Here is a 25,678-nt window from a genome sequence, read left to right as displayed (position 1 = left end):
ACTACACAATTTAGTTTACAAATACACTTACATTATACACATTTTACATTTATAATACACATAGTTACATTCAGATGCACTCCCGGCGCCTAACACTGGAAGTTAACCCTTCCAGCGTTGCTCAGATATTCTGCTCTGTGGAGTTCTCGTTGCATGGTTGTTTATTTAACCAACTGCTCATGCTATAAACTGAAGTTTCCAGTCAATTGATTTGCACCTGTTTTGCCATGCACTTTGAATTAAAGTACCGATATTTGGAAACACTGAAAAACCTACATGATAAACATGCAGATAAAATAGGCGCAGTAAATATGCGTATCTATATTCAAAAGGAGCTCATTTTTATATTTTAGCTGGTTGGAATAATAAATAATAAAAATCAACACATCTGTAACCCCTTGATGTTGGTGGGTTCCACCAATTTCTCGCTAGCTTGATTTTCTTAGGTGAGCCAAAATATATTCACCATAAAAGTTGACCAGTCTGAACAGATATATATACCTTATAGGACTAATTTTGCTGGTTGAAATATTATGGAAAATATTATATCTCATGTCATATTCTTATGTATTTGTTGTAGCTGTTTGAAGGTATTGTCTGTTTTCCGCTAATATATATATATATATATATATATATATATATATATATATATATATATAGTGCAGTCTTAGGGCTTGTATGGTTTTTTTGTAAAAATTGGTAACAAATCGTGGGTTTTATGCAGGTTTTCACCTGTGTTATATTTGTATTATGTGGATATATGATATTTTCTTCACTACTTTTTGTACCTTAATATGGTGTGGAATTTTATTGTACTATTCTTCCATTCTTAATACTGTACCATATTCCTGCTCAGATGCTGCTGACGTCTTTAAATTTATCTTTCTCACCTTGGCGTGAAGAGTATTCATTTATCACTGCATGTAGCCTGTTTTATTATCATCCAAAAATGTGGAAATTCCAATCACCATTTGTTCTGTGTCCAAGGATGTGCAATGTATAGACCTAACAGTTTATGTTATAGAATGGCTTTATTTACTTTGGTGTTTGTAGTTTTTAAATAAAAGACTGACATCATTGTCATTGACCTTTCTATATTGCTCATAGTACATATGCCTCCCAACATTACAATTTCTAGCAATGCCTAGCAAGTACGATATATCCAATGTGTGCGTGTGTATATATGTGTGTGTGTGTGTGTGTGTGTATGTGTATGTGTATATATATATATATATATATATATTATATAAAAACAATATGCAAATGATATATAAATATACTTGTGTCTAGTAAAATAAAGAGCAGCAAAGAGCAATAATAATATGCTTATATTTTACTTTTTTAAAATTTGAATCCGGTATATGGCTAATGAGGAAAGTTTTGGTTCCCTCCATTCTTACTTTCTTTTTGGGGATAATGAAAGTTTTTGAAATTGTGCATGAGACTTGCCAAGTAATTAACATAGTTAACATAGTTGATGAGGTTGAAAAAAGACACCTTCTGAGATCCTGCACTTATATTTGAAATTAATCCAGAGTAGGCAACCGCCCATCTGTTTCAATTTTGAAAATCCCCCCAGACTCAATATTGCAATCCAATTTTTACCCTATATCCACTACTATCCTTTATTTTAAATTAACGGTCATATCCCTGGATACACCTTTCCGCTAAAAATTTGTCTAACCCTTTCTTAAACATATCTATTGAATCTGCCATCACAACCTTCCCTGGCAATGAATTCCATATCTTGACTGCCCTTACTGTAAAGAACCCCTTCCTTTGCTGGTTGTGAAATTTCCTCTCTTCTAACCTTAGGGGATGACCACGTGTCCTGTGTATGGTCCTTGGGGTAAAAAGTTCCCTTGAAAGCTCTCTGTATTGACCCCTAATGTATTTGTACATAGTAATCATATCTCCCCTTAGACGCCTCTTTTCTAAAGTAAACATGCCTAAACTGGCTAACCTTTCCTCATAACTTAATGACTCCATACCCTTTATCAATTTTGTCGCCCTTCTCTGAACCCTTTCTAGTTCCAAATGATCTTTTTTATAGAGTGGTGCCCAGAACTGTACTGCATATTCAAGATGAGGTCTTACCAACGATTTATACAGTGGCAAAATTACACTGTCTTCCCTTGCATCTATGCCCCTTTTTATGCATGCCAATACTTTGTTTGCCCTTGCAGCTGCTGCTTGACATTGAGCACTATTGCTAAGTCTACTGTCTACGAGCACTCCCAAATCCTTTTCCATTATAGATTCTCCCAAATTAATTCCATTTAATTTATAGATTGCGTTCTTGTTTTTGATCCCTGAATGCATAACCTTACATTTATCTGTGTTAAACCTCATATTCCATTTAGCCGCCCAATCCTCCAGTTTATTTAAGTCCCTCTGTAGAGAAGCTACATCTTGCTCTGATTTTATTACCTTACAGAGTTTAGTGTCATCTGCAAAAATAGAAACTTTACTCTCTAAACCATCACCAAGGTCATTAATAAATATATTAAAAATGAGTGGTCCCAGCACGGAACCTTGAGGTACTCCACTTAAGACCTTTGACCAATTAGAAAATGTTCCATTTATCACAACTCTCTGTTCCCTATTCTCTAACCAGTTTTCGATCCAAGTACAAATTTTGATTTCTAGACCCAGTTCCCTTATTTTGTAAACCAACCTCTTGTGTGGCACTGTATCAAAGGCCTTTGCAAAATCTAAGTAGACCACATCTACTGTCCTGCCCTGGTCTAAGTTCCCACTAACTTCCTCGTAGAAACTAATTAGATTAGTTTGACATGACCTATCCCTCACAAATCCATGTTGTAATGATTTATCAGTGATGTGTTTTTCTTTAAATTGCACGTTTCTCAAATTCATTACTACATTGAGCAGCAAAACTGGAAGTGGTTCAAAGTTTTACAGCTACAAGAAATTATTTTTGATTGTTTTTATAACAATTGTTGACACTGCTGTTCAGGTGATTCTAAATCTTTTACACCTCGTTAATTGGTTAAAAAATGGAAGGTAAGCTCAATACTACAAACTCCAATCTTCTTCTGGATGGAGGAGAACCTAGTAATATAAGACAATTTAACCCTTTAAATATAACCTTAAAAATTAATTGTTTTACCTTTGTTTAAACATTGTTCTATACTATTTTAATAATGTAAGGAATAAAACATGAAAATAATTGTAAAAAGTATTTTATTTTCTTGGAATTTTTGTTGTTATGCAAGAAATATAATAATTGTCAAAGTACAATTTGCAACAATTAAAACAATATAAGACGGGGGCGTGGTCTGACAGCCATACTATTCAAACGGAGTATCTCTCAGCTCTCCCCTGATGAACCAAAAATCTTCAACCATTAGTTGTGTTAGTTAGTTTGCCTGCATAAAGGCTTCTACTTCTGGCCCCCACTGGGGTGATATCCTCCCAAGAAATTTGAGGGCTTAAGTTGTCCCCCTAGTTGCCGTGGGCCGCCTGAACAGTGCTTGTGCCTAACAGAGAAGGGATCCAGGGCCTGAAGTAACCCGCACCTGGGACCCACACTGTCGGAGCCTGAAAAGCCTGCAAACCCCCTTCTCCGGCACTCACTGTCCACATAAGGCACCCGGCTACCATATGCGCCCTGAATATTACCGTGGTCAATCTATGAGCGAACGCTGACAGGAGGATGGGTGTGTTTAGCCGAGCTGCATAACTACAGACACCCCTGGGACTCTCACTTCCCTCCACAGTCCTCGGTCCTGCTGTGTGGCCCTACTGCCGATTCGCCCGAGTCTCCCAGACTGCGCTCCATCCACGGCACTATAAACCAGAAGTCCCCGGGCCATGGCTGCAACCGCACTTCCGGTTCACGATCGGCGCTTGAGACAGGGTTCACAGGTCAGTAGTCCCCTGGAGACCCTCTGCTGTGGGCTCCGATCAGTGCCTCTACCTGGGGAACAACTTTAGTGGCTCTCAATCAACTGACCAGCAGTGCTCCACTTGTCACTATCCGGACAGCCTGCATTACACTAGCTGATTTCAGGTCAGTACCCCTGGGGCTATCTGTGCCATCAGGGCTTGAATCAAAGGGGCTCCTGTCCAACCCTCCTTCTACACTCACGTTATAGACTGCCATTTATCCCAACTCATCACACAAGATATTTTACAGCCCCAGTATACAGTTCTGCCTGAGTTTATATCGCAGCCGAGAGCTCGACCCACATCTGCAGCACCTACTACCACTACTACTGTTGTAACAATATCATAGGAGTGAGGCACCTCAACGTTGTCCCTGAGGGGGGGCGGCCGGTCGCAGGCCTACTGTTGCTTATCATTCTGGTGAAGGCTGGTCCCCACCCGGTGAAGAGCATATAGAGGTAGTGGATCTGCCTGGTCGCTGGAAAGCACAGTTAACTAAGGTCTGAATATAAGTGCCAGGGGTCCAGAGTAACCTTGCCAGCTCTGATTCAGTCTACATCTTCCTCGGTTCTGTCACAAATGGATCAAGATGCCCCAACTACCATTAAATCTATGCAACTAATGTTTGACTCATTTAAAGCCGAGGTTCTCTCTGAAATGCTCTGCTCGATATGAGAAGTCAAGGCGAAAATAGGTGGGAGAGCTTCCCATATTGAAGACAAGATGGAGGAGCTGGTGGCGTCTCACAATGAACTCATTACATCCCAAGAGAAACTTGAAAATCATGAATTTGGGATGGCTGACAAGCTGGCTGATGTGGAAGATCGTTCCCGGAGAAACAACCTAAAGCTACGGGGTGTCCCCGAGTCTATCTCCATTTCAGAACTTCCGGACTTTGCTAAAGATTTGTTTAAAAAACATCTTCCTGAAGCCTCTGATCAAGATCTACTACTGGACCGTATCCACAGACTCCCAAGACCAAGTTTGGGGTTGGAGACGGCGCCTCAAGACACGCTCATGCGGGTCCATTTCTATCATATTAAAGAAAGGATCCTACGAGCAGCCAGAAGACAGGCAGCGGAAGAGGTTTTGCAAAATCTGCAATTATTCCCGGATTTTTCCTTGGCCACTGTGACTTAACGTCGCTCATTTCAATCCATTACCGAAGTGTTTTGTGATCATCAAATCCAGTATCGCTGGGGTTTTCCGGTCAAACTTATTATCCAGCGTAATAATTCTACATATGTGATAGCTACAGTAGAAGATGGTATCCAATTATTACAATCTTGAGACATTCAAGCTTCAATTGCCACTTCGGACTGGTCGCATGTAGCTTGAGAAGGCTAATTTAATACTCCTTCTACTTCTTCCGCTTGAAGGTCTACTTTACCCTGGAGCGATTCAGCTCTACTTTATAGCCCCTAGATTCTGTGGAGTCATTACCATCATAGGTTTCGAGCATTACTTATACAGTGACATAAGACTCCTGCTTGAAGGTGGAATGTGGATCTCTGTCGGTGAGCAGTTTAAGAGCTGATCGGGACTCTTTTATTGTTTCTATATAGTGTTTATTGCTGGTATTCTTTATATAATATCTTTATATAATTGGTTCTGTTATGCTCTGTATATCATTTCTGAAGTTATAGCAAGATTTTCTATGTTTCCAGTAATGTTTACTTTAGTGGTGATTACTTTTTTTTTGCACTCACTTGTGTTATTGTTTTGGGTGGGTACACCCTTTCTAGGGCCATGTCCTCATTGTTACTGATTTTACTGGATGATTTGTCCCTCTGGCAACTACTTTAATCCCAATATTGGGGTTATTTATGTTTGTTTTTATGCCCTGTCATCCCTTCTCCCTTCCTATTCCTTTTCTTTCCTCCTTGGTCCTCTTCCCTCCCTAGGCAAGTACTCCTTTCTCCTTTTTAATCTTTTAAAGTTCTCTATTAAGCCAAAATGGTTAAGTTCTTATCATTGAATGTAAGGGGACTGAACTCCCCTGCTAAAAGACATTTAGCGTTATCATTTTTTCATAAGCAAAAAGCTGATATTGTCGCAATGAAGAAACGCACTTCTTGGCTAAAGCCCCCCTGTCTTTAAAGACCATAGATTCCCGCTGTGTTTCACCGCAAATGCCCCTTTTAAACTGCCAATACATTTTCCCATGGTTCTGCGCTTTTCCAGAAAATCGCACTGACATGTGTTTATCTGTAGACAAGAATACCAAATATGTAATATTAACCAAGATCTAGAGGGGGAAAAAACGTGTTTTTATTGTTCACTTTTCTTTGTGAGTTATTAGCGACTATATTTCTCTACTTTTTGTATTGCTCAAGCTGATATAGGTCACCTGAGCAAGGCATCAGGCCTGTCCTCCTTTAAAACCCCATTGTGTTTTTAACACATGTTGAACATCTCTGTATGCTTCAAGCGACATTGACACAAAAGCTAAGGCTTGTTAAAACATGTGTTTGTAGAGGTCCATTCCTTTTCATTATTTTTTGGACTTTCGGCATCTACTATCAAAGCCCATTTAATAGGCTTTGAGAATGCACATAAAATGCTTAAATAACCTCCATGTGTACAAAGTCTTATGGGGCCTGATTTGTGCTCAGACGTGTCTGTTTGCATGCTGTATCTTGCGAAAATCTGCTCTGCACCTGCTCAGTAATGGACCTAACACCAATGAACACAGTTGCATGCAATTCATGTTTGAACGCAAATGACACTTTGAACTGCCTACGACTTGGAAGAGTGGACCAGGGGTGGAAAGAGACGGACTGACGTAGGCAATGTAGAGTAAGGGAGTGCAGATGCAGTTAAGGTCGATTCAAGTCCTGGGTTTCTCTTTAGTACACTTGTTTTCAGACATTTCATTTAAACCTGCAGGTGTAAGTGCCCACTGATAGTGATGATTGGCATGGCATAATCTTTGTTTGGAAAAGTACACATATGTATGCCACTGGATAGCACAGACCATATGTATGCAAGTAAGATACACTATAAAAATGCATTGTATGTACAGTACACATTATGAATTTTTTTATTTTATTTAATGTATAAAAAATCCTTTTTTTTTTTTTTAAACCAACTATATTTTATTAATAATTATACTGTTGAGAGTTCATTTATGTTATAATATTTCCATTTTTTTTGGATGTGTTCTGATGTGACCTTGTATTGTACATATTTTTGTGCAGATAGTGCACTCTGTTCTGTCTGTTAACATGGCAACTAACGTTTACACCCAAACTTCAAATTGAAACGTATCTTGAGATCACTTGGATTTGAATATGGTCGGAACTACGCTCATGTTCTGTGATCTTTTTGTTTAGTGTTTCGATTTAAATCAGGTCCATGGTGTTTTGCAATGTTTGTAGCTTTGTGTACTGAATCTCAAGTGTCCATTTTGGGAGTTATATTTATTTCTCTCCCCTTTGTTGCCTTCCTTCTATTTGCTATTATATTGCAGACTTGCAAAGGTATGTGTGTCTCTCATCTATCATTGCACTAGTTAACCAGCCTCTGGTGGTTTGTAAGATTAGAGAGTTTTCAATTGCATATATGTCCCTATTTTTGCATTGCAATCATTAATTTGGGGGGCGAGAATGGGCTGTGTCTTGCTAGAAAATAAGCATGGCTGGGTGGATCAAGGAGTGGTGTTGGCAGTTCAGGGGCATGGTGGCACTTTTACTGATTTTTCTTGAGTTTTTTCAGATTTTTGTTTTATATTTTAACTGTTAATGGTTTAGTCATTCAATATTATTTTACTTATAAAGTTTAAGCTTAAAGACAGACTGTATATATTATTATTGTATATTTTATCAACAATAAAATTATTTCAACAGAAAAATCCAGGAAGAAAACAAAAGGGAAAAAGACAAGCAGTCCAGAAAAGAAGGAAAGAATGAGAAGAGGAAAAGGTTCCATTTTGGGACAGCTGGGTAAGCTGGAACTATGGTGGGGAAAACATATATTTATGTGTGTTTCTTATATTCCACATGTGATGCTTACTTTTGTAACTGTACACTGTAAATAATATAATAACAAAATATTAGTGTAACAGAATTATAATCTATCTAGTACCCTTGTCTTTTTTTCCACTTTTCCCCTTTTCCTTCTATGAACAGAACAGTAATTTGCAATAGAATGTGTTATTGTATCTGAATTAACAGGCACTGAGGGGAATTCAATTCCCCCCGAATTAGTGCGGCGTTAAAGGTATTAGAGTTATTACGGTAATTTTAACCCCAGGGAGCTGCGAGCAGAATGCTGGCGTTGAAACTACATTAATAACAGTAATTAAGCACATTATTACCGTAATAATGCGCAGGCCGCGTTACTTTTACCAGTAATGTGGCCAATTGAATTCCCCCCTAAACCTTACATAGATGTTGCCTTATATTCACCATACCTTTTACAAATAAAAGCGTACATTATTGTTCTGTTATCAAACATTTCTCCATAATCTCAATTTCATGTTAAATACTTTCAGTTCTGCCGACCTCCTAATTTTTCCAATGTGTATTTGTGATTTTTATTAGTAGCTCTTTTATATAGGCTAATTTGTATGTTATATTTACCTTTAAAGACTAGCTTCACTTAAACATTATAATATAACATAACATTATATTTCCACATTAACAAATATGCTTTCCCTTATAATCACTTTGGGGGGGAGTTTAGTGGTTTGAGAGATACTTATCCCTCCAGGACTGGAAAGTAAACATGGGAAAGTTAAAGCTTATAAACGCAGTTGATTGGACAAAGAAAACTACAAAGGTCTACTCTTGGAGGAGGGGGTGGGGTGTTATTCTAAAAATATTATGTTTAGGTGGAGTTCTCCTTTAGAATATATGGTATGGCCATTTGACAAAATAAGCAGGACTATATGAATCAGAGGAACTGTAACCTTGATTTAGTGGCAACTTAAACTTATATGTGAGGTTTACTTTGAATAAATCAGTACTACACTTCAATTGCTCAATAGACCTAGTACTATTAATAGGGGTGTTCAAATCACAACTGTCTAGAATTTCTCATTTTCTTGATCTCTGGATAGTCTGGTTTCAATCATTGTGTCAACTATGATCTTAACAAAAAAGAGAAATTGTTTTGATTACTTACTGTTATTTTTTTTTCTCTTGGCCATCCAGTACAGGATTATAGAGAGTGGGTTGTAATTTCTGGTCCACTAGGGAAGATGAGATAAGCTCCTAAAGACAAAACTTATGTAAGAATTCTTACTGCGATTTTTCTTAGGGTTCTGACTGGGCGTGTACATGCCCTCTCAGCCACGGCTCATGCTACTCGCCGGCTGCTGCATCTTTGGGGGTGCACACAGGTTGCTAGGTGGGTGCAACGCGATGTGTGGTTACAGAACTCATTCATGTCTTCATATTGGCCCTTGAGAGGGGCTTGTTCGTACACTTATTGCCGTTAAGAGGTCAAGTGATGTATCATTAGTTGCAATATTCTGTCTATCAGCCTTGCCTGAATCCTTGACCGGATTAAATATTGCCTGCCCTGGCTTTAGTGCCTATTTTGAAGTTGTTCTTTCCTTCTGATTTTGTTCACTGATGTCTGTTGTGATAACTAATTCTGGTTTAGCATTGATTATTGATCTGCTCCCTGACCCTATAATATAAGACCATGTATTCACCGCATTAATTTGTTTATATTCTGACCTTGGGCGATAAACACCTAAAACACTGTTCAATAGTCCTGGATCAACAGAGTTCTTGTGAGCAGATTTAGCCTTAAGGGAAAAAGTATTGTTGACGAACATGTTTTTTTCTGTTTACAGAAAGGGTTGTGGGTAGTCTGACATTATATTGTAAAAATACCAAAACATAATGTAGATACAAGTCCAGATCAAGTTTTGGCAAACCAATTTCCACGTTTTGAAACAAATGGTCCAAAAGCTTCCACTTGGGTTGCCATACAGGAGAATGCACCAGGCCTCATTATACATCACCAGCCCGAGTCCTGGTACCTAAGGTAAATCAACCAGACCAATGCACAGGGGATCATAAGCTGCTTAAAAATGTTTGTAACGTGATATCTACTTTAAATTAAGAGCATCAGGTGTAGAAGATCAAAGACTGGGGGCTATGACATCTCTCTTGCAAGAATTCCCTCAAGCTTAGATCTGTAGCTTCTTTTTTTCAAAGCATTAGATCTTTTGTATGATCATCCTGATAGCTTTATCAGCATAATCAAACTTACATTTTCTTAAACAGGGCTGTAAAACCCCTGAAGAATGTAGTGCAGAATTCTGTCGTAAGGCCACTGTTAGCTGCTAGATTGATCTAGTCTTTCACAACCAGTTCCACTTACATCTTTTCAAATCTGTCAAAGACTGTTTAGTCTATTACCTTACCCATGCATCTTTGGAGTCAGCTGTGTAGCTGTAAATTGACAGAAGATTAAGGGAAAGGAGACAGGAATATGGTTTGTCCTCTGCGCCAACTCCATTTATCCTGCAATCTTCAAGCCTCTTCCATTCACCATTTAGGACAAGACTTTGCAGATTGGGGACTTGATTTTAACATCCAAGGAGAAACAATACTGCTGTTCTGTAGGGCTATGTATGTGTTGTGCACAAAATAGTAATTTTGTTAAGAATTGCTCAAGGGAAAAGAGAAACTAGTGCCTAGATGGGCCTGGGAAAGCTCATCTAGGCAAGTAAATATTTTCTCCTAAAATTTATACATTATATTTACCAGTTGAAATGTCATGCAAATATTCTTCTAAATCTAGTTATGCCTTTCTGGATTGTGGTGCACTTCTCAATTTTGATGATTTCTCATTTGTTAAGAGTTTAAAGATACAGGGGCTAATACAGATTGGGACATATCTTAGTTTTCGTAGCATATCTTGTGTTAAATCGCTCTGCATGCAGACTTCTGTGATCTTGGCATTTAAGCCTACATGCGCTGAGAGAGTCAGTGCAGGGGGCTCTGTACAGTGAAGGTGTGTTTACACAAATCTGGCTCATGCAGACTTGCCTGAAACACGTATATATAAGAGGCGTTCCTTTTGCACCTGCTATAGGGCAGGTACAAGTATTCACTGATGATGATGATTTGTCGTACACCAGGCGCATATGCTGCTGATACAGAGGTAGGAACATCTTGATCTGTGTACAGATCTGCATATGGGCAGAAATGCACTCATTTTTGGTGCGCTTTCTTTTTTTCTTTAAAGGACAGCATCAGCCCTACAGTGTGTTCCTGAAGATGCCCCTGTTTAACGTCTATGCTCTAGATGAGAGACTATTATGTAATGGAGTGATTTTCCTAAGAACACCAGTTGTGAGGTTGTACTATTCATATAAAAAAATATATTTATATTTATTTAACTTACCCTCTTTTAATGTGGTACTGTTTTTGTTCTGGTTTCATAATCATAACCCAGTTGTTGAATGGATTATGGCGGATATTATTAAATGGTGTTCCTAATGTCACAAACATTGCATGTCGTTCCAGTTTGCATTGCCTTTAGAGGCGTACCCTATACAATATCAGAAGTACACTGATGTTGTTTGCAAGATATTTACCATGCATCTTTACCTAAATGGTGAATGGAAGAGGCTTGAAGATTGCAGGATAAATGGAGTTGGCGCAGAGGACAAACCATACTCCTGTCTCCTTTCCCTTAATCTTCTGTCAATTTACATGGTATTACCACCTCATAAGTTGTATGATTGTCCTATTTATTTAATTCACGGAACCCTGCCCCCAAGAGTACAATTTATACCCTTTCAGGTCCAGAATCCAAGACTACAAAAGAATATACTGAAGCAAAGAGACCAACCACATTACCTGCCATTGCATGATCCTTTTTTGTCAAAAATGGGGGGTTAGGCCCTGCATTGATTATCAGAGTCCTAATTATGTCACTGTTAAAAATAACTGGTTAGAAGTGAGCATCCAACATCATCCCTGTTTAAAATCTTGACTGTATTGAAATAGCCAAGAAACTGAATTCTCATCAGGCAAGATTGTCTTTATTCTTCTCATGATTCAGCTACAGCCCATGGTCAGGGACCTGAAAGCTGATCCTTTATCCCACTGCTTCTTTCTTGAACATACTGAACTTTGCGAGGATTCTTCCTAACATACCCAAGTCACAGATCATTGCTGCCTAAACCTATGACTTGTCTCTCCAGATTCAACAAGACCAAGACCAATCTCCTGTAGGAAACCCTCCTAATTTGCTTTTTGTTCTAGAAAATATGTCCTATCGTGATGCAGGGTTCCAGATTGCCATGTCATCCTGGAATCTAAAAATTCATCACTTTACTTTTCAAGTCTGTCTTTAAAGAAATGCCAAAGAGTATGTTAATTCTTGTGAGCTTTGTGCAAAATCTTGGACCCATTTTTCTAAGGGTTTTATTATAAAATGACCCCCGTCAAAGTGATACACTGATTTGGGTACTGGTAGGTCCCTTTAGCAGATGAATCACTTTGTAAAACGTTTGCAGCTAATTTATGCCAACGATTTAGTTTCCCTTTTTATTCAACATATACCTGTCAACATCCTTTCCGACAGAAGAGCTCAATTTAGTTCAAAATTCTGGAAATTGTCAGGGTACTGAACTATCGTTTTCTTCTTCTTTTCATCCGCAGTAATGGTCAGACGGTAATGGTCAGATGGAACGCACCAATCAGTCATTGGAACAATATCTAAGATGGTATGTGGCTGATCATTAATCCGATTGGTCCAATTATTTGTCCTGGGCAGTGTTGCTCATAACAATTATCTAAATTCATCCACTGATAATTCACCATTTTTCTGTGTTTGTGATAGTTACTCCAGATCCTTTTTCCTTATAGTACCTCATTTATTATACATTCTTGAGGCAGAATCTATAGTTTTACTTTGAGCATAAACTTTGCTGCAAAACTCAGGTTATCTATCAGGAACTTCAAACTCATCTAGAACACTTTCATAAGCCGTTTCACAGAAAAGCACCCCTGGGGGGTACTGTTGTGGTTCTGACCGGGCAGGTGTGCACCTTTTTGGCTAGAGCTTATGTGCCTCCGCAGGCTGCATCTCCGTAGGCACACAAATGGCTGAGGTTGGGTGCTTCTGGCTTGACAGACAGTCACACGACCACTGACTCTACTGATTGGCACTTGCTGACTGTGTAATAGGGGCTTTTTCATAGTCTCATTACCTGTTATAGGTTCAAGTGCTGTTTGTTTATTTGCTATATTTTGTGTACCTGTCTGAATTCTTGGCCACAATTAAACTCTGCCAGCCCTGACCTTTTGCTTTGTTCCAGACCTGACCTTGTGGCCTGCCCTTACCTCGGTACCTGATTTGACTTTTGTATTTCCTTTTGAATTGGTACACTGATCTTGATCTGCTCCTTGACCCTGTAGTATCTGACCTTGCACCCTCCTCCTACATTTGTCTGTTTTGTAACTTTGAGTGATAAACACCTAAAACTCCATGCAAATGTCATGGGGGAAAAAGAGTACTGGTGAGCAGATTCAGTTGTAAAGGAAAAGGGACTGCTATAGGTCAAGAGCACCCAAAGCTTGCTTTTTAGTGTGGACAGAAAGGGTTGTGAGTTGGCTGACATTACAACTTTAAAAACCCATCTTTATAACTTTAGTCTTTGCCACTACCTTGAAAGCTACACAAAACCTACCTTAACACACAACAGGGAAATAGAATGTTGTACTTGATGGCTATGAAAAAAATTGCAATTAGCAATTTAAACAATTTCTCTCTTTCCTGGCTATCTATTCCAGCATTTTCAAGCCACCATAAAGAGAAGTGACTGCCAAAAGAACATTTGTTTCAAAGGTGGCATGGGCTGCTGCATATATATCCAAATGATAATGCTAAATGAAAGTGTGTAATGCAGGCCAGGCTACTGATTTGAGAGTGGCTTCACCTTAGTTGCCTGCTTCTGGTAGAGTGTGTTTGGAAGCTAGTTTACACCTAGAAATATAGGTGGGGGAAATGGCTTCCATCTCCTGTTTTGGACCTTCAAAGAGGCAAATAATGTGTTGTCCTATGAATGCCTATTTTAAGACATCTAGCAAGATCCAGGATTGCATGTTCAGGCCATGGGAAAGTCATAAATGCTGTAAATATGATCACTTCATTTATGTGGAATACAGTAATAGGCTGTAGACCAAATAGCAACTCTTTCAGCATATGATCTAAAATTACACTGCTTATCTTGTGGGGTGGTATTCTTCTATAAGGATGTTTTAATTGTCCTGAAGATTTTGACCAAACAAAAGTTTTAGACCAGTTTCTTAACCACAGTGCCCTCTTAGCAAAAATGTCAAGAAACATGAGATAAGCTAACAGTCTTGTACAGTCTGTACATGCTTACAAAAAGAAAAGCTGCTGCTAATCTGAGCTCCATCTAGCCCTCCCAAAATGTAACCCTCTCTGTACTAATTCTAAATGTATCACCCACATTCTTCACCCAAGAAGACAACTTTTGCTAGAGACAGTAATGCTTCATTCAGTAGGACTACAAATACCTACCTTAAGCTTCCTTACACTGGGATCACAAAAAGTCTGTGTTTTCCAAAGATGACATAATTAGACTTCATTTTGAAGAACTCACAGTCCCAACACTATAATGGCAAAAAATAGGGGTCTGTTAAAACCAGGAAATAATAAATCTGTATATTCCTCCTTATCCTGAGAACAGACAGATACTTAGTGAAGGATGAGTTGGAATAGCTTCTTTTGAATCAGACATAGGATATACTGGAGTGTGTAGCCTGTGTCAGTTCCCTTTGCCATACCATAATAAACACATGGGGACTGATGCACAATTGGCTTCAAAACAGGGCATAATTTATGTTTAAAAAGCTGATCGTAAAAATGTATCTAGGCCCATATGCTGAACAGTATGCATCGGCACCAGTGGCATATGCGCACAGTTTACATTAGGCACTGGTGTCCATGTATTTATCCATTTGTATTATATACAACAATTGCATTCGCTATTAGGCATCAATAAAATGTAAAATAAAAAAGCTCTCTAGTATAGCAGGAACAACTCCCCTTCTCGGGTAATAAAAAATGTTTTCCTTCAGCACACACACAAAAGCATAATATGTGTCCAAGTGATAAAGAAAGCAGCAATCACAAGTAACCATTTACAATAGGTCCACTACTGCCGAAGACCATTATCATCATCTGCTGTTTATATTTGCAACTGACCACCCACATATAATATTTCTTTCTCAGGTGTATATACATATTTTTTCTAGTCTGCATCTGTTCGCAATTGCCCTTACTGTACTCGACCTGCATTAGAATGCCCTGTCCCGGCTATCCAGGTGCAGGAATGCATAAGTGACAGAATCCCAAACATCTGCATGGGCATATATGCGTGCTCCCACGTTCTGGGCATGCTTAGAATTATTTCATGCAAGATGTGCTACACAAACTTGCGTAGTACTCACTGCGTAAGCTGCCTCATGAGGTGGAGGGCTGGGTTCAACTTACAATAAACGCCTTATAAAGCTTTCTGCCCTCAGATTCCTTAACTTGAGATTTCGGTGTAGCTCATTAATCCTCCTCCTACAGCTATTATTTTGTATAGACAGTCACAAAGTGGGGGTAAGAAAGAGAGAGACACAGAAAGTGGGGAGCAGAGGATGCTGGGTCCCGGGCGCCGTCGGATTGGTAGGTTTGTGGAGATGAAAGAGGGCACAGTGTGAGTTAGCTGTAACTTATATTTTTGACAGAAATATAATTGAAAAAAAGATATAATATTCTTTTCCCTTGGATTTATGTGTATTATTTTTGCATACAACTAAATAAGTATTTCTGTCCTGACCTAAATACTTATTATGTTTTTTTGACCCAACTACTTATAAAACAGCACTGCTCGGTAATTATTTTGGAGGGATGCCTTGAAAAAAGTGTGGATACTTTTAACTGCAAAAGTTTGGGCACCACTGTCTTTAGGAGTAAGTTCTGCCTAATTGGACCAGGGGAGTACAGCCAACTGTATAAAATCCTGGAAGATGGGCAAGAAAATAGTTTTGAAGCTCTGATAATGTATGTTATATAAAAGTGGAGTAGTGCAGAGATGGGGTGTAATCATGTTTAAAACTATTATATAACTTATGTATTCTGAAAAAAATAACACCACTTTGACAAAACAAGTGCAATATTGCAAGCAATTTGGCAAAACGAATTGATTTCAAGTGTGACAAAATAGCAACACTTTAAAGTTATCTTTAAACTGAACCAAGTAATATTAAAGCCAAAGGTGGAGGGTATTGTTTCTATTTTTTTTTAAATAAAAGGATAACAAAAGTGAAAATTCTATTTTGGATTGAGTTCCATAAGATTTATGTTACAGAATTTTTCTTACCTAGGGCCTGGTATTTTACCTGATCCCACAGATCACCCAATGTCTTACACAGTCCATTAATGCTCTCCTCATATCTGTACAGCATGCTGCCTGTATGAAAAGGCCTAGCTCAGGAGGTGCAAGGAGAACATCAATGGGATGTGGCTGATATCAGAGGACTCACCAGAGGGAAAGCTGCATCCCAGATGAGTAATATTCTGTAACAACGTGTAATGTATGGAACACATACATATCCAAATGGAGCAGATATGCAACGAAAAGAGAATTGAGTAGTTTTAATTTATTTTATTTAACATTTGTTTGTGGCGTAAGTTAAAATCATTTACCTACATTTTATTTAAAGTTTACTTAGATTTAGTAAACCTTTAATATCATTGTTATTGTACACAGGTCTACTTTAGTGCCATACGATGACTGTATGATATTTCTATGTCGTGTAACATTGTGTAGCAAGAATTGTCCAATCTCTAAACCGTTCTCACATTTGTAGAGTGAAAATACTACAATACAGTCAGAAATAAAAACAATTTGTTTGTCTCAGTCACCCCTGAATTAGAGACGACCTAGGAATAAAGCAGTTTGAAATACTGTAGAATCTGGAAGAGTTAGGACTGGGGATTGTAGACATGTCCGACCAACTCTGCATTTCTATAATTCATTTTATGCTTTTACTGAGCATATAAGTTATACTGAAGTTGTGGCTCCGGCTGGGGAGGCGTACAAACTATTAGAAAGTTGATGTTTCTCTAAACAGTAATGTGCTGCAAGAGTCTATGGAATGAGTTAAACTTTTCATAGGGGATTGTATTGTAAGAGGTCTTGGTCTCAGAGTTGGTCTTGAAGGAAACAGAGAGTTAAGATGCCTGCCAGAAGCTACTGCTCAGAGAGATAGATGATGAGATTTTATATATGTTGCTGTACATGTTGGTTCCAATGAGTTATCTAATAATGACTGCATTTTGTATGTTAGGAAAAGAGCTTGGGCAGGTAAAATCCTTAATGTGCTTCTCTGAAACTTATCCTGTTTATAGGATGGGGGACAGTAGGATGCTTTGCATCAGCCATTTTAATACTTTGTTTGGATTTGTCTGTCAAGACAGGAGAGTTTGGAAGAATGTGACATTGTTAAAAAAAAAAAAATCTGCATCCTACTTCTAGGTGAGCTGTTCAGATGTTTCATTACTGGTTACTTAGATCAGTAAAAGGGGGCAGATGAAAAAATCTCAGATTGCAGTGCCCCACTAAAGATAGTGATAGGTGTATTGGTATAAGTGGCAGGGCAAGGAAAAGTGGTACAGTTTTAAATGTTATGTGAATAAATACTGATGATAGGATTGAGAGTATTTGAAGAGAGAGGGTTTTTTTCCCCGAATAGAAACAATTTGTAAGCCATCAAGACAAAATGTGGAACGGACTATAGAGTATTGATAGAGAAAATCCTTGATATGTCATAGAATGGTAATGTGATATTCATTGAAAATTTTAACATGCCCAATGCTAACTAGAATTCAGAACTGAAAATCCTTGGATATAATTGGAAGATAATGCAATGGATAAAGGTTTAGCTTAAAGGACAGGAGACCGAGTGGTGTACTTAACCAGTGGGTGTAGTTCAGGGATCGGTCCTGTGTACCGTTTAGTCTAATGTTTTCATTAGTGATAGTACTTGTGGTCCGCAAAGCATATTTGTTTACTCTCCCAGAATGGCCGGGAGACTCATCAATTTTGTGGAAATTGCACAGTTGGGGGCGTGGGCATGGTAACGTTATCGCATTGGCACACTCTCTCCCTACTTGCTACCTGACCTCCCCACTTATGTCTTAAGGGAAGGTATGCTTTAGCAGATGATACTCAGATTTGAAACATGGTTGATACCCTAGGGGAACAAATCAAATTAGTAGTGATTTGGAGAAATTTAGAGGAATGGACTAAGGTGTGGAATTGTAGATTTATTACATTAAAATATAAAATAATTGATGTGAGATCCAAATATCTCAAAGAATAATGTAGAATGAATGGGAATATATTATTAAGAATAACAGAGGAAATCAAGTTTGGGAGCTATGGCTTCAGATGACATGAAGGTAAGCAAGAAATATGGTCATGCAGTGGGAAAAGCCAGTAGGGTACATGGTTGTATAGAAAGAGTTATTAGTAGCAGGAAAGGAGGAGGTTATTTCGCTGTTTAATAGGCTACTGGTAAACATCACTGAGTACTGTGTACAGTTCTGGAGGCCTTAAAAAATAAAGAAAGATAATAAAGTGGTAAAAATTCAGAAAAAGGCTACTAAAATGGTTAAGCTGCATAATATATTTATACAGGAAAGACTTCAAGATTTGAACATTTACAGCTCAGAGGAGGGAATGGACATACGTGATATGATATAAACATTCAAGCATATCAAATCTATTACTAAAGTTCAGGATGACAGGTTTTTTTTTAAAATAAGAGGATTTCTAGAACAAACGGTCACAATTTGAAACTAAAGAATGAAAGGTAACATAAGTAAGACATTTTTATAGAAAGGGTTGACAGATTATTACAATTTTATTACTTATTATTATTATTATTATTATTATTACCACAATTGGACTAATATGGCTCTAACTACTTTTTGCTATGTTAATATATACTGTAAAAATGTATTAAAATATTTTTGATGTTGGTGTATTTGTTCTTTCAGATTTGTCATCATCATTCCCAATAGATGGAACATTTTTTAGCAGCTGGTTAGCTCAACCAGTTCAAATTACCACTGAGAACGTGACAATGAGTCAGTGGGCCTTGAATAATGGTCACCAGGAGAATGATACTTCAGGTCTTCTTTCTGAGGAGCTGTTACAGGATGAAGAGACCTTGTTAAGCATCATGATGGATAACTCACTCAAGTCTCCTTTCAAGCAGATGGAGACAGTAAAAAAAGTTAAAAGCAAAACAAGAATGAATGGAAAGAAAAAACTGCAAATAAATAACCCGGGTACCATTTTTAAAAGTCCACGGGATGACCTTAGCCTGTGGAATGATCTGAAATATTTGTCAGATGATACTGAGATGCCTTCCAGCCACAACCCCAAACCCAACAAAACTGGCAAAGGAGTTGCCAAGGTACAAGTGGAGAGAAAAGGGCATGGTAAGAAAAAGACTTTAAAGAAGAGTTCTGTACAGTCACCTGTGTTAATGGCCAATGGCTCACGTGGCTTATCAGATCAGAGTAAAAGTGAAATGACAATAACATATGCACAACCTGAGTCTAATTCTCTTGTCAAAGTGCCTGACTCACTGGGTTGTCCAAAAACAATGGTGAAGTGTAGATTACCAAAGGGGGGTAAAGCCACCTTGGAGTCACAGAGTGAGAATCCAGAAAGGGCAAATGGACTTCGAGGTAATGAAATGCCCAAAGAAAACTCCCATTTGGACAATGAAACTGATGGCTACTACTCAGATGCAGAAATGACCGACTCTGAGGAGGAATCAAGTCGAGGAAGAATGCAGCTGAACCAGTTCGACCCCTCAAATGACGACATTGTCCGAATGAGCATTATGGCATCTTAATTCAGTAGAAAATAAACTGGATAATTTCATGATGCCTACACCAAGATATGACTGCCATTTCCAAATGATGCCTGCTCTCAACAGAGGTGTCTGTCATATGAACATGTAATATGTTTTACATATATTCACATATATGTAATATATATGTTGTTTCAGCACAGTTGTCTTTCTCTACTCCATATTTAAGCCTCACAGATATAGTACTGCAGATGTCCTTTTGTAGCTAACATGCATTCTCCAATTAAATGCAAGTGTGTGCATCTAGGGACATGTGATTTTGTATTCCAAAGCAGGATGTTAAAGGATGATGTGAGTTCAGCTATAGGCGGTTAACGGGCATTATTTTAAGACAAAGAGAAAAGTAAATTGTGAATTAAAAGCTTTCCCATCACCATTTAATGACACACAAAATTTAGTAAAATAAGCAAATTGCTAAAAATAGTATAAAGCACAAATAAAATGCTTATTTGAAGAAAGCACTTATAAGTAGAGGAAGGCAACTAAGCTGTTGTAAAGGTTTTGCTAACATCCTGAACTCATTATCTTCCGTCCAGGCTGCTTTGTTGGCCATGGACAGACGTATAAATAGCAGTGTGCAGCACTATGAGCCAGTCCAGGCTGTCCTTATCAATACATCTGCTGCGTCTGTTAATGGAACATACAAATGGCTATTGGAAACTCTTGGAGCTAAGCCCAGTAATAGCTGGTTGGTTTTTCTTGCTCAGGTGGATAAATTAGGCTTCACCTCTGTGGTCAGGTCAAGAGGGGACAATATAGGCATTACTTTTGTAACAAAACATTTTAAACCAACCATGTGTTTTCTCATAAGGGAGATAATGTACCATCAACACTGGTTTCTCAATTACTAGTGTTCTTGTGTGTGTTTCATTCTTATGTATCTCATTACAAATAGTTTTACAACTATAAATTGCATAATGTAATTATGGGCAAACTTCAACACTCCCGTTGTTGTCGGTCTACAACAATGTCTGACTTTGCTTATTGGAAGAATGTAATTCAGCTAGAGTGGGAAAGGTTTACAATTCCTGCCATACCACATTAGATTCCTGTCACTACATTAGAGTCCACATAAAATCCTAACACAAGTGTCTTCATCCCAGTTCTTCACACAAAGGATAACCATTCATTTTATCTGGATTTGCATACTTAGCACAGGGAACTCCATGAAAGTAAGTATAGATACAAACATATACTTACATACATGTATGTGTGTGTATGTATGTATATATATATATATATATATATATATATATACATATGTACGTATGTCTGTTTGTATATATGTATGTATCTACTTACTATGGGAGTCAGATCTTTTTAGGTTATCCTCAAAATCATACTGTAAGAAAGGAATATTTTAGAGACCACATATAAATAGTGGCATATGACATTTAATGTCAATGAAACAGAGAAGAATAATGAAAGTTAATTTGTCATTATTTTGCAGATCACTAATTATAGTGTTATTTTTATCACAATGCACTGGTATTGGGAAAATTCTGCAAAGGTCTTGCTATTCATTAGTCTGCTGACTTTAGTGTGACAGTTTAGGGCCTCCAACTTTTCTAATGGCAAGTTTTGTCATAAACTCTCCACACATGACCTGTCGCTGACTATGGATTGCACTGTGGCATCTTGACCTTTTTCCCATAATGACTCTCAATGGCACTTCCTAGTTACTCCAAGGAACAGCATATTTCCTCTACTCCAAATATAGCTAAGCCCTACTCTGTCTAGGGGATACTTATGGTCTGCACTGTACATATTACACAATAATCAGAGTGCTATTAAGCTGTATCTACTTAGGAGATAATGGACCCCATTGTGCTAATGTACAATAATAACTCTTACCAAACATTGAAACTGAGAGCTAATACAGCGCTTCCAATTTTCAGAACCCTTTCTATATGATGACCATTCACTATTAGGGTCACGTCATTACTGTTAAAAACGTACTCATTTCACAGGGTTAGCACCAACTACCAGCTTCAAACGTTGTTCATTGTTGTATCTACATTTGCTTCAGATGTATAGATGTATATGTCTCAGGTCTTTATCTCGTTTGCACTTCAATTTTTTGAGAGATCTGTAAAAATTCAAGTCAAGGCTTTATGTAGCCGGTTTGTGTTCTAAAACAATGTAAAATAACCCCCTCCCCTTTATTGCATAGTAATAGTGTTTAATTTAGTGTGTGACCATGTTTTATGTCTTTCCATGGAAGGACAATCATTTTTGCCTTTGCTAACATGTATAGGTGAGCTCAGTTTTGTCATCCAGCCCATATAGATATGAGGGCAACAAGAAGATATATCACTGTTACCGGTAACAGTGTAAACAAATTTTGTTTGTTTTTTTACTGGGACATGACAAAAAATAAGCATTGATGACCAGTAAGGATGATCAGTGTATTAGCTACCAGACCACAGTCTCTTCTAAGCCTTAAAAAAAGTGTTTTTTTCTTCAGACAGCCAGATATTCAGGCATGCACATCTCATTTTTTTCCTTTAATGGTCACTGATATATTTGATATTTTTCAATTGGTGTGACCCCAGGGTGAGCTCAGGTAAAAACACAAGTCCAATAAATGAAAACAGCAAAAAAAAGAAATTTTTTTTTTTTTTGCTTCAAACACGAGGCATTTCTGTAACCCATAAACCTGTAGCTTTTCACGAAAGCAAAAGATACACCAGATATGATGTATGTCAAACAAAAACCATTCAATGGATGCCAAAGAACACTTCTACATGACTAAAAATTACATACTACATGGATTTTAAGCAAATATTTGGTGAAAAACACATACATAGCAGTTATTTAAAACGTGAGCTCACAACAACCCACAGAGAATCTAAGCTTACTGTAAATGAGATGTGAAGTCTGTGACGACAGCGCCTCCTGCTGTTTTGATAAACAACTCTTTATTTTATCAGTTAAAGCTTTTCTCAAAAGTCCTTTTCAGCAATACCAGCAACTTAAAGGGTCTCCGATATACCCTTTTTAAATAATTGGTTCCTGTAGCCAATTTTATAAAAGTATAAAAATAAATGAATCAATAATGAAGATAAACATAACAGAGTTACACTGACATTTTATGTAAGAAGTCAAATTAACATGTGAGGTGATCAATAATTTCACAATAGACTCTGTTGCAAGACAGCAGATGGAGCCAAACAATTCAGATGGCTGTTAGTAGCTAGCAGAATCCACCAAGCTCAATAAGCTCCTAGATTCAATGCTGCAAGAGCCAATGAAGGGTTTGTATTAAAGAACAATGTTAAATACAGTTTAGGACTAGTTCAACTTTACATGCTTGGTAGATGTTCGATACAGTTACTAGTATAGGTTTCATACCAATAAGTAATATGCTGCATTTAATTGTTCTCGCTTCTGTGTGCTTCAGTTAAACTATGGTTAAAAGATACCCACAAAACACTGCTTCATGACCTGCTTCTAGTGTTACTTGCCTGATCAGTACAGAAAAAAAACAGTTTGAGAATTTCTTTAAAGAACAACCAGTTTCATCATTTTGTATCATTATTAAAGTGGACCTGTCACCTACACACAGGGGAAACAGCCATTATGTGGGCAGAAGCAATCTTCAGCTTATCAATTCATTAAGAACTGATATCACTGAATCATGAAGTGCTTCATGCCACCAATTTTTACTAAACTGGTGACATGAGGTAAACTGTTAGACTGAACAAAAAATGGCTACCTCCACTGTGTGCAGCTTTTTTGTCAACTTGGCTATCCAGATTCCATATTTATGATGGCAAATTAATAAAGCATACTGGTATTTTCTTTTTATTTTGAATGTTTATCTGCAGTAAGAAAATAATGCATCTGGCACTGTTTTGCAAGACATAATTGAAGGTTGATGCTGAATTACAGAATTTAGCCTAGAGGGCCTTTAGACATGGCCAAATTGATTTATCTCTGCATTAGGACTGTAGTTAGATGCAGCTCTATTCTATTATCCTATTTTGTCCAATAGGATATAGCCAACTGATACAGTCAAACCATCGTTTTACATCCCCTGATTTTATGTATCTTCTGACATTTTACACTTTGCACGGCGGTCCCCTTATTCCCTAATATATTTCAGTGTGTCCTGATGTTAAACTATCTTTTCCTACATTTCACACCACAACACTTTTCCTGTACAGTATTTAGTGCTGTGCACTAGTTTGCTGTGGTTGTTTATTACTGTAAGTGTTCAGTACAGTAATCATGTTTTAGTACTGTAAATGTTCTAAAATACTGTACACACTGGCTATATTTTCTCAGATTAGGATACATATGATGTTACCTCAAGTTAACATTTTGTTTTACTGTAAAGATGTGGTTTGTTATGAAAAAGTCCACTTTGTGTATATACATGCTGGAGCAAGCTGTTTAACATAATAAACCACTGTGGTCAATTGTAAATTGGTTTCAGTGGTTTAATTATGTGAAATGAGGGTTTGACTGTCTTTAGAAATGAGCATACCTATGTCTCAGCACATTACAGCACTCCGCTACAACCTTTTTCATTATTTTTCAAAACTGTGGTTGAAACACAAAGGAACCTAAAATAATCAAGCAAATTTTTTTGAACTTGCTTATTCAAAATAAGACAAAATATCTATTTTTGATAATTGTTAAAGATTTGTAAAATATTTACCATTTAGGCATCCCATTGAATATTTCATGATCCACAAGTTTTAGGGGGGAATTTAATTCCCTCCGAAGTACCGGCGCGTTATAGATATTACCATTATTACGGTAATATTAACCCGGCTTTCTGTTCGCAGCTCAGGGAGCTGTGAGTAAAAAGCCGGCGTTAGCACTACCGTAACAACGGTAATTACACACACTATTACTGTAATAACGGTAATAGTTTTAGCGTGGCGATACTTCGGGGGGGATTGAAGTATTTTTTATATGCTTACCCGAATCACAAAGCTGTACTTGGAGCACTTTTTTTAAAACTGTCTCCAGTAAATTTTGCAAGACTTTGCTCCGTCAGATTGCTTCCAAATAAAAAAACACATGAATATAAATTGCTGATCCACTGTATGAGAAGCTACTCTTTTTTCCTAAATAAAAACATTTACATATTGTTTTAACTCATTTAATATTATTTTAGCAGATATGGGGAAAAAATCCCAACTAAATTTTCTTTACAATAAAACCAAAATCGTTAATTTCAATCCGGTGTAATTTTTTGTAATAAGTAGGTAAGCTCACACCTGGATATATCTGAATACAGATCCACGGTCACCTATATATTACCCCTACCACAGTATGGAGTTACCGGTTGTTCTTTAAGGAAAATTCTGTCTACTTTCTCAATTCAACAAGTGAAACAGTACTTAATCACATCAGATGCAGAAAACTATATGAATGTCACAGGAGGAAAACACTCCTGTCTTTGTTTTTTAAGAAAAAAATAAAAGTGATGTGCCATTTGTTAATATAAAGAGAAATATTGAAAATATATTGAAAAGAGCAATTATAAATTATTTTTGGCTTATGTTGCGATATTTATTTTCTTGTATTAGAAATTCCTTTGTAGATGGGAAAAAATGTATTTTTCATTAATGCAAAGACCTATTTCTCCTTTTTGTACATTTTCCATGTTAGGCAATCCTTACAGCAATATAATATATGGAACTTGTTCAGTGTTACTGTATATGCATGCAGTTTGTGTTGCTTGGAATAGTTTTGTCTGCCAATGTTTTCCATTTGCTTTAAGACACATGGGACCACAGCCCATTGCTCCTTTTGCATTCTTTCGATGTGATTGCAAATACAGTTAATAAAGCAATGTTTTATGTGTA

General features: G+C 37.5%; 1 protein-coding gene across 4 annotated transcripts in view; it reads left to right on the top strand.

The window, feature by feature from the left end:
• JADE2 (jade family PHD finger 2) overlaps nucleotides 1-25,678 on the top strand; it is a 363,485-nt gene extending 337,807 nt beyond the window's left edge. For all 4 annotated transcript variants that reach the window (XM_075209765.1, XM_075209763.1, XM_075209766.1 and 1 more), the window contains 2 exons: nucleotides 7,758-7,853; nucleotides 18,967-25,678. In XM_075209765.1, the coding sequence (XP_075065866.1) occupies nucleotides 7,758-7,853; nucleotides 18,967-19,835 (965 nt within the window). In that variant the 3' untranslated portion in view covers nucleotides 19,836-25,678. The remainder of the gene's footprint in view (nucleotides 1-7,757; nucleotides 7,854-18,966) is intronic.

Source organism: Mixophyes fleayi, chromosome 4 (assembly GCF_038048845.1).
Source record: "Mixophyes fleayi isolate aMixFle1 chromosome 4, aMixFle1.hap1, whole genome shotgun sequence".
Taxonomy (NCBI): domain Eukaryota; kingdom Metazoa; phylum Chordata; class Amphibia; order Anura; family Limnodynastidae; genus Mixophyes; species Mixophyes fleayi.
The sequence above is the reverse complement of the archived record's forward strand: the minus strand, read 5'-3'. Positions and strand labels throughout refer to the sequence as shown.